The 10,325-nt window shown below is 46.6% G+C and overlaps 1 protein-coding gene across 1 annotated transcript in view; it reads left to right on the plus strand.

Annotated features, from left to right (window-relative positions):
* The window catches only part of LY86 (lymphocyte antigen 86), a 21,403-nt gene that overhangs the window by 10,336 nt on the left and 742 nt on the right, over positions 1-10,325 (plus strand). The window contains exons 2-4 of the mRNA XM_010144173.1: positions 1,887-1,973; positions 3,357-3,485; positions 8,481-8,533. Of these exons, the coding sequence (XP_010142475.1) occupies positions 1,887-1,973; positions 3,357-3,485; positions 8,481-8,533 (269 nt within the window). The remainder of the gene's footprint in view (positions 1-1,886; positions 1,974-3,356; positions 3,486-8,480; positions 8,534-10,325) is intronic.

Here is a 10,325-nt window from a genome sequence, read left to right on the forward strand (position 1 = left end):
CAGGAGGCCTCCACATGCACCACAAGATCCAAGATTGCAAAGTCATATCCTGAATTTCCACAGGGGAGTGGTGAGAAAATTAACTGGGGTTTCATTTGGCAGTGGAAAAGTTTACATTTCTCGGTAACTGAAGAGTAAGAATACAAAATCCAAGTGCTCTAATTCACAAGTCTTGCTGGAGTTTCTCGTGCAAGCGCTTGCACGATCTCTTCCCCTCTGGGGAAGTGACTTCTCTGGATGCACCAGAGCCCTATGCTGCATCGCAAGTGATGCAGTAGAAGACACCCGTGGAACATATCATCTAGCAAAGGAGGCCAACCCATAGAAAAAAAACCAAGCGAGCATGTGTCATCCAACCTCAGCCAGCCCTGAGGTCAGGCTCACTGGAAGCAGCCCATGCTCTCCAGAGGAGGCTGGTTTCAGAAACATTGCCTTTCCATCCAAACTGTTATTGATACGAAATTCTGAACTAAGAAGTCTGCTTCTAGCCCTAATACCACTGCTTAATTTGTTGTACAAAACACAGCCTAGTCTCTTTGAAAAGAGAAGAGCTTTGTATACGTTGCAGAGCCATTTTTGACCACAGCTCCCTCTGGAAATTACAGAGCCAACAGTGTCAGTCATTTGACACCCAGCACTGCTCGTGGGCATCGACACCCAAGTTGCTCTGAATCTGAGCAGCTGCTTCCTGAACCTTATCATTACATCACACACAAAACAGAAATGAGAGGGGCTCTTGCAGAAGTCCAGAGGAAAGCGGAAACCAGGAGCTGAGAGGTGGTAGAGACCAGAGGGGAAGCAGGCATAACGGTCATGGAGAAAGGAGAAGTTTGACCCGCTTTCTGCCTGAAGCAGGAAACTGCTCTGTTAGCCGATTGCAACAGCTTCTGGAGCTGCAATAACAACGTGAGAACTGGCAGGAAAGGGAGGAAGGACAACACTCTGACTCTTGTCACATCACACTTGAGCCGGTAAACAACTCCATGTACTAACTTTTTGTCCCAAGTGGATCATGCAACTGCAGAGAGTGCTTTAGTGATGTGGAGGACAAAATCCAGCACAGGGGCACAGAGCTGTGGGAAATAGCAGTGCTCTTATCTCCCTCCTTTAATTTACCAGAGTTTAGGACTTGGGAGCTCCTTTTGGACCGCACTGACAATCCATGTGCTGGCAGAGCCTGACTTAGAGCCTCCAGCTCCTCCCAGCGCTCCCATTCAATTATATTGTTTTTATTATGTTTGTACGTGAGTTTTGGAGCTTGATGCAGAGAAAGGGCTGCTGTAGGAATTATTAAGAGACATGTTCATGTCAGACATCAGCTGTAAGGCTCCTTTTGACCCTAGCACTACTAAAGTCTCCCAGAAAGGGATGAATGCAGAATATTTCCTGGGTTAGAAGTATCAGGTGATTGCAGGCACAGAAGGAAATACTGCTGGACTTTGCATCCCGCTTCAGGATTCAGCTTCCCAACCAGCCTCACCAAGCCATCTTGCTGTAAAACCGATTAAGTATCATCGTAGCCATTGCTCATCACTGCCGGGTAGGGAATGACAATGCGCAGAGCCTGGGAAGAGCAGCTAAGGCTTCACTGGTGAATGAGCGTGGGCTACCCAGCCTGTGGGGAGCTTGCTTTCCCTGAACCTGGCTCGTTTCCCACACGGTGGGTTTTAGCCATAGCATAGGCTATCATCTGAACGTGCTTCGGACTGAAGTGGCAGCTATTAAACACAGGGCGTGGCAGCTCTGAGCACATCTTGGAGAATTTTTAAGGAATATGTAATCTGGGATTTTTAAAAAAAAACACCTCTATATTTTATAGTTTTCTTTTATACAGTCAGCATTTCACAAAAACAACTTGTTATCCACTTTTTTCTCTCTCCAAACAGATCCTCAGCAAGATTTTGCTTTCAGCATTGACCGTTGTTCCGATATCACAACCCATACCTTTAACATCAGAGCTGCAATAGTCCTAAGTAAGTGAATTGTGATTCTCTCTCAACATAAACAGATAGTTCATGTGTGAGTGCTGGTATGGAAGAGTAAGCGAGGGTGACAACCTCCTATAAAACATGAATGAGCTTAATTTTTGAGAAATTTCAAAACCTGCGCAGGGCTACGGAAATGTCAGTTGTTAACAGCTTGGCCTCAGACTACATTTGTCACCTTAAGCAGGCCATATCAGCCCTCCTCCATTTGTACATACGGGCAGGCACAGCGGGGGCTGCTCTAGAGCTTGTCTTCACAGCCGAGCCTTCTGGGGAGCGTCTTGTTGCATGGGACAGCTACAGCAGCTGCACTCCTGTCAGCACAAGCAGCGCTCACCAGATTGCGAAGGCTGACCCTTGCAGGGAGGAGACTGAAGGACTCCTGGGCGTGCAGAGAAGCTAACCCAAGGCAACACAGTCATGCCGTCAGCTCACTGCCGCTGGTAGCTGAAATCACACCCTTCAGCACTTGACTGATCAACATAAAAAAGGAGAACTGCCTTTGAGCTAACAGGCTGGGTGAGCTGGTTGGCGTTAGCCATAGCTCGCTTTGTGATTCTTGTACAGAAAAGCCACCTTCTTGCATCCCTGTTGGCTCCGAGCTCACCTAGAACCTCTAATACCAGCGCACAAGTCTGAGAGCAACGCTGCATGCTCCTGGTGCTGACAAATAGGTTTGTGTGTCAAGTGCCTTTAGCACTTGGGAATGCTTTCTTGCGTGCAAAACATCTCCCTGCTGTGAGACGTGCTGCCCTTGTGCCTGGGGACCATCCCTTTTCAGGTGGCTACGAAGTTCAGGAAGCCTGCATAATCCCCTTGCAGGCATTCAGAAATACTTTTCCAACCAGTCAGAGTACAGGACCTCCCTGTAAACCCAGGAACCTCACTATGGTAGCGTCCTGGTAGCATGCCAGGCACAAGCAGGCCACCTCACAGCACCTCCAGGCTGCTCTGCTGGTCCCCAGCCCAGGCTTGGCTCAGGCCAGCTGCCGTTTGCCCAGATGCCAGATACAGGCCACAGACTGCCTGGAAACCCATAGGATGTGGCCCCTCTGCTAGGGACAATAGGAAAGGAAGTTCAGATGTGTGGACACAAGATGTACTATGCCAGTTGGCCTCAGAGACAAAGAATGGTCGTGGGCGTAGCTGATTTAATAATAGAGACATATGCTATTATGTCCCCTGTCATATACCTTGAGGGACTTGAAGATCTGTCCCTGAAGCATGGATTTACATGTACCAGAAGTTCTCAGTGAAGAGAAAACATTCAATGGCTTAAGCAGAGGAAGAAGTGGAATCATGCTAAAACTAAAGTAATAAACCCGTTTACCCTTGCATTTTCTCTGAGCTCTCCCTCTGCTTTGTGTGTAGGACACAGCATCAAGGAGCTGTACGTCAATCTTGCCCTGATCGTAAATGGGAAGACTGTCCTAACCTACTCAGAGACGCTCTGCAGGCCGGGTCACGCTAAGCTTATTTTCTGTGGAAAGAAGAAAGGAGGTAATTTAGCACTCAGTGTTTGGTGGCCACCGAGTACTCCAAGCAGGATGCACCTGCTGTGCTGTTGAACACACCTCGTAATGTTCTGTTTATTCCAAAAATATGTGAAAGGAGGACAGAAACACAGTACGACAGAGACATTTTCATTTCAGAGCCTGCTTCCCCACCCCCAACCTGTTTACTTGCTTGGCTTTTAACCACAGAATATTGCTCACACATGGCATGAAGTCTGTAAAAAATAAGAGTGGCAATGTGATCCAACAGCAGAGAGGTTCGCAGGCCCAAATTAGAGCCACCCGTCATCATGTGAGCAAGGAGTTCTGTGAAAGAAATGGCCATTCCGAACACGTTCCTCACTATTGAGCAAGTAACCCTTGCTATCCTTCAAGGCAGTTCTTAACTCGCTTCAAGAGGCACGATGCTTGAGTGAGAATATTTGGACGAAGATACTATTTGATATAACCTATGGTTTGGCGTGTTGTTTCTGCTGAACATGTGCCTACGGAGCAGTCACATGGTGTAGTTCATGCCAGTCAAAGTGCCAGCTGGTGCAGTCTTGCACTAGCTGGTTAACAGCGGCATTAGCTGTCCCCAGCAAACAGGCACCTTTGGTCCCAGGTGAGCCTGGGAACCTCCAGGTCCCTTCTCCCATGAGCCAGGCCAGGCAGTGCGAAACCAGCTATGTCTGGAAGAACTGCGGTCATTCCTCTGGACTGTAATATCCACGTATCTTCAACAGTTATTTTGAAATCTTACATCATGATCATCTCTTTAGGCTGATTTTAAAACAAACGGGTAGAGCTGCAGGGAAGTTTCAGAGCTGTCAGCACGCTCGTTTCAGTTCCTTCCATGCTTTCCTTCCATTCACGTGCATCTCCACCCTGGTAACACTGCAATAATTCATGTGCAAGGGCTATGAGCACGTGCTATATGGACAGCACTACAGCTACAACAGCCCCTGGAAAACCACTGAGACATTTCATACAGCATAGAAATATCGCAGAGAATAGTAAAGAAATGCTATGTGAGCAATCCAATTATGCAGGCCAGATCGGCAAAAAATCAAATTCAGAGATTTCTTCAAATTGTGTATCGTATTACAAGGGAAAAAACGCCAGCCACCCACAAACCTACTAAAATCCTGTCTTATTCTGATAAAGTACTAAATAGCATCCTTTAGAGAATATTAAAGAGAAGTCCTGAGCACAAATTGCTATTCACACATTAAGCCACAAAGCGAAAACCTCCTGGGGTTTCCAAGTCCTTTAGAGTACTTCAGTCAGTAGAAATAACCACCTATCAGTTTAAGGTTATGATATAAAACCATACTTGGTTCTTTAAATAATACTATACTTCTTCATTTAGAAGCACCTGTAGATTAGTGCAAGGACCGCTGCCACACAATTTTTAATACACATCCTCTTGTTCAGTAGCCCATTTATTTTGTAATTAACTCACAGCGGGAAAGAAGAACTTTCTCATACTAAGGTGCAAACTGAAAATGTGGTATTTCTTAATCAGCTGACATTTGATTCTAACCCATGTTTCAGGACGCAGAATTAAGCTGAAAACCTGTTTGAGGCTATCCATCACAGTCCCAATCTACCATACCAGCACAGCTGTAAGCCTGTCCCGACAGCTGTGCAGAAAGGACAGCGCTGTGGACAGCCAAGCCTGCAGCCTAGCCAGGGTACGGAGCAGCAGAAGCCTTTCCAACAGAAGCTCTGCATGCAGAGCCCCTTTTTCCCTGCTGCACAAGCAACATTTCCAACACCTGTCCAGAACAGACCGGAGTTTAAGTGTAGTTTCATGCAGAATTTTCTTGCCTTCCACAAAGAGGCCAAAAAGTGCCAGTTCCTACCTCTCTCAAAATGAGACTGAACAAAGTTCTGCTACAGGATTTGTTGATCCACTCAAGTGGAGAAGTGTAGCAGAAGTTACAAAGAAAAGGTACTTAGAAGAGCCAACTGTGGCAGTCTTGGGTATTTGGGGTTTCATTTTTCTTTGCTCTCCTATGATGCTACAGTTTTGCCATGACCGAAAGTACTTTAGGAGACTTAATATAGCTGGAGGATCCGTGCTCATCATAATCATACAGTGTTTGATATTTACGTTAAGCAAAGGTCACACCTGGCGCTGCCCACTGGAACTTGTCAATAGGATTACAAGATTATCATTGAGTTTTATGCTATTGCAAAGCTGTCAGCTCAAAGGCTGCAAGGAAATGGGCCATTGCCCATTTAATAACAATAACAACAAAACTGCTGAATTCTTAGTGGTATAACACAAACTCAGCATTTCCTCTTTTTTAGCAGAAAGCGCTGGTTATTCCTCGTTTTCTCTAAAGAAAACAGTTACGTAAGATTGAACATATTTCCCAATGCAATCACTAAAACCAGAGACAAAGACCATTTGGGGTCATATTTCGCGACGTGCCAACCCCAGTTTGCAAGCTTGAAACAAGACTTCCTGACAAAGGAGAGTTGCATCCTCTGCAAGATTTTCTTTCAGCCCAAACTGATAATGGCACCATCAGAGCACTTGCACGATTCCTTGTGCACACTCCCAAACCTCAGAGACAACCCCACTTGCTTCAGACCTCCATTCTTTACACTAGGGCCTCCTTCGGTAGGTGTGACAGTGAGCAAGTTCCTAAACCAGTATTTTGAGTAGAAGTAGAGGACATAACATGAGTTACAGAACTGGGTGTCACACAGAGCTTAAGTACATGGTTCTAAGAAAGCGGATAGATCACAAAGCTAGGCCTTGGGCTGACGCACAATGCCCTCTTGCTTAGCCCCTTCATCTCACGTTTCCCTCCCCACTAAGAGAGCAGATGTTTCTCACCTGGCTATGGATTTATGTTCATTTTTCTCACTCAGCTGCACATCTATAGCTGGCGGTTATTCAGATCATTTGCGCATCCCTCAGACTCACAGGAGTTGTGTGTCAGTTGCATGGGTGCAAGATCAAGTCCTAGACAAACTACAACATGGATCGTTTGAGCTCTAAAAGGATGAAAACATGAAAAGGAAGAGGAAAGGAGTGAGAGTTTTATTATAGGTGTTTTGTCAGGATTGAGAGGCATTGTCATGATAAATGATAACTAGTAACCTCAGCAAGTCCATCGTCACACATTTGAAAGTTCTGCTTCTGACTGGAAGCTGCTAGAGGCCTGCTCACCGCCAGGGAAAGGGACTAAGTCACTTCTGGTAGAAACAACAGGGAAAAGCTGCTACGACAAACACAATAACATCCCCGTGAATCAGTGGTACATTAGAAATGCTTTCCAGGGTGCTCTACAGAAAGCACCTTCAGTAAAGTCTTTATGAACAAGGGCCGCAGATGAACGATGGTCTGAAAGCACATCACTGATGCTTGAAAGATACCGCAACTTACCAACAGACCAACAAAGCCACGGGGGAACTGAACTGGGAGAATGCGCTCATGAGTTATGCTGTTCCAAAGAGCAGTAATTCTTTGCAGCTCCATCTGGGCTTGCTCTAAAAAGACTACAGAACTCTTTCACTGAACTAGGCTCAGTGTTTGTGACAGGTACACTTACTGCAGCAGGTATGTTCATCCTCTTTCAATGGAGCAATGTAAAAATGTATGAACATATGGAGAAAAATGTATATTGTGGATAAGCTACAGTCTTTAAAGCCTTGGAGGATGTTTACACCTCTGGAATTGTAGCAGAAATCCTCATGCGAGAGGAACACCGGATGGGCTTTGAAGAGCCTGATCCAGCCAGCACAGGCACTGGGGAGGTCGCCATGGTCTGAAGTGAAGATGAATGATAAAGTTCAGCAGATCTATTGATCCACATTATCTCCTGGTGGGTCTCAACTAGCTGAAAGTGAAAGCTGCCCTTGCTTTCTAACAGGATGTACTTCAAAGGCTGCATAGTCATTTCCCCCCACCACTGTTGAAGGAAGGAAGGTCAGGAGAGTTTTCTAGCGGCCTGGTTACAGAACCACAGAATGGTTGAGGTTGGAAAGGCTCTCTGAAGGTCATTTAGTCCAACTCCCACCGAACCACGCAGGGCCACCTACAGCCGGTTGCCCATGACCGTGTCCAGGCAGGGTTTTTAAATATGTCCAAGGATGGAAACTCTACAACCTCTCTGGGCAATCTCTGCCAGTGCTCACTCATGCTCACAGTAAAAAAAAAAATATATGTTCAGGAGAAACCTTATGCTTTTCCACTACTTGTGGAGGGCAAGCTGTGCAAAAAATTCTTAAATACTGAAACATCTGCAAATTTTGTCAGCCAAGTCTTCACAGTTTGGCCCAGTAAGCTATGAAGAAGTAGGAGGAACTGCAGAACAGCTTGCTAATTCTGTCCACTAATGCCAAAGCTGCCCTTTCTTCAACAGCAAAGGGCAAGCATGCCTTGCTATTCGGGACATGAAGATCGGCAGGTGGAACTCCTGGGTTCTTTTCCAATCACCAGTACGACTTGTGATGGCTTTAGTAAATAACTTACCAGCGAACAGTCCCTCAGCAGTGAGCTAGACTCGTTCTTTCGCTTTAAGGTCGTGTTCAGCAAGCAGTCAGAAGTCCACACCCTCAGGAACTCAGCTCAGACTGCTTTTTCTTAAAATTATCAGAGCAGCATTACTCACCTTCTGCATCTGCAGGTGTTTAATAGGCCGTGCTAAAGGGCTCATGCCTGGCAATCCCCGTCCCTGTCCCTTCCCCATGTGCAGGACGCGTGCTGACACGGGGACACCCCCCAGCTGTGCAAAGCCGTGCCCTGCTCCCCTGCCCAGCCAGGGCTGCAGGTCCGCCTTGAGCCCAGGCTCTGCCCTGCTTTCCGGGTAGGGCAGCACACATCCCAGCAGTTCTCTCAGGAGGGTTGTGCTGGACACACAGCGTGTACCGAGCACTTTGCAGTTCCGTAACACTTGTCTCTGGAGCACTTTGTAGATTTTTGTCTTGTAATATCACTTCAATCAGCTGCATGTCTAACCACCCATCACCATTTTTTCAGAACACCTCTACTATGAGGGACCAGTCACACTGGGAATCAAAGAAATCCCACAGGTAAGTTGGCCGCAGCTGTGCTCCCAAGCAGAAGGGCTTTCTGGATGAGGCGTGGTCGGAGGAACACCAGCAATCACTCCAAGCCCCCCAGCTCACACACTGACGCTGATTGGGTTTACTTGACTAATCCATTTCGGTGTGAAATTAAGTAGCTTCACTTAGAGAGCCTCCATTATCCAGAGCCAGATGGATTTTCTCAGGATAGACGATCCCCTCTACTAGCACTAAGCCATGCAGCCATCCAGTTCTTTAACTGGCTCCCCTTCTATTACTCTTAAAATAGCCACAAAAGAAGCAGCTCCCAGGGACTCCTGAGAGGCCAAGGCTGCAATTCCGCTCACACCTTAGCAGACCGAACAATTTGGAGAAGCTCATTCATCCTCACTATCTCCAAAGGCAGTTTAGATAACTGCTGCAGCTGTGTGTTCCCCTGTACGTGTATGGTCTTATATACACCTACAGAGATCCTCTAGGCTGCAATTGAAAGTACAAGTTACTGGGCCAAGAACAATTTCTCTGGACTTATGGAGCATTAAAATAAAAGTAATTTCTTGGAAAGGTGAGAAAACAGGCAGTACTCTAGACACTGCTCTGACTTCCCTGGTCCTCTGCTACAGAAGGCCTTTATAAGAAACCTTCTCCACACCCAGCTGAGTCACCTCCTAGAAGATCAACCAAATCACATTGCAAAGCAACAAAGGTCTCAAATGCTGAATGCACCACGTTGTCTCTTAACTGGGCACAGTGTGAAGCTATATTTGACCAGTAAATAACAAAGTATTTTTAGCCACATTGAGAAGCTGGATTGAAGGGGAGAAGGCAAGATCTGGATCATCAAGACATCTGGATAAGAATGTGGTGAAGGAAGGATTACGGTCATCACTGCAAAAGTACACAGTTCGAGTGGTCGAACACTTCTCAGATATACTCACACAGAGGAGCACAGCATGAGCTCTCAGTTCTTCAGCAGCAGACGTGAAACCTGTGTCAGAGGCTCAAAGATCAGGTCTGGGCTCCTCAGCACTGGACTGGTCTGGGTGCAGGAAAAGATGACAGGATCAGAACAGGGATACGGGACAAGGACGTGAGGCTCAGAGAGCTGGGCTTGCCAGGATCTGCAGAGATTGTAACAAAGACAGCTGGCTTCTGGGAGGATCCAGCCTCCATAACAGCTACCATCGCCTACGCCTCATTATTCCCTTGGTGATAACACCACGACCTCCATTTTCCCAGGCTTTCATGCAGGAGCAGGCCTCTCTACATCTGGATGCTACACTCAGCCTGACTCTCTCTAGGAGGACACAGATGAGTTACTGCTTTAGATATCCCATGGTAAAAGGCAAACGCCAAGAAATCTGACTCAGCTTAGCTGTGCCTCCTATTCCACAACAGAAGAATTCTGAGTAGGGCAAAAGCATTCTATGGCTCAAAGCCAGGAGGCCTCTGCTGCCAAGCTCTCCTACCCCAGAAAAAACGAGAAATACTGCAGCACCAGCCGTCATCTAGAGCATATGGAATCTAGTTCACCTCTTCCTCCAAATCTGTTAAGTGAGCCTTGTCACGCCCTTGCTCACAACTTCTCCAGGTGCCCGATGAGAGCAGTTTTGACCTATACAAAAAAAAAAAAAAAGCCATGGCAGCTTTACGGTTGATGATTTTTGCTCCGCAGTGGTAGAAGTTTTCAAATCCTGAGTTAGTAGTAGTCTTAAGTACACAATTAAATCAAACTGCCTCTTGTTTTGCTATATAGAAATTCAGAGACTGAGTTGTCTACACCCCCCCCCCCCCAGGG

Source organism: Buceros rhinoceros, unplaced genomic scaffold (genome assembly GCF_000710305.1).
Source record: "Buceros rhinoceros silvestris isolate BGI_N320 unplaced genomic scaffold, ASM71030v1 scaffold22319, whole genome shotgun sequence".
NCBI classification, from domain to species: Eukaryota; Metazoa; Chordata; class Aves; order Bucerotiformes; family Bucerotidae; genus Buceros; species Buceros rhinoceros.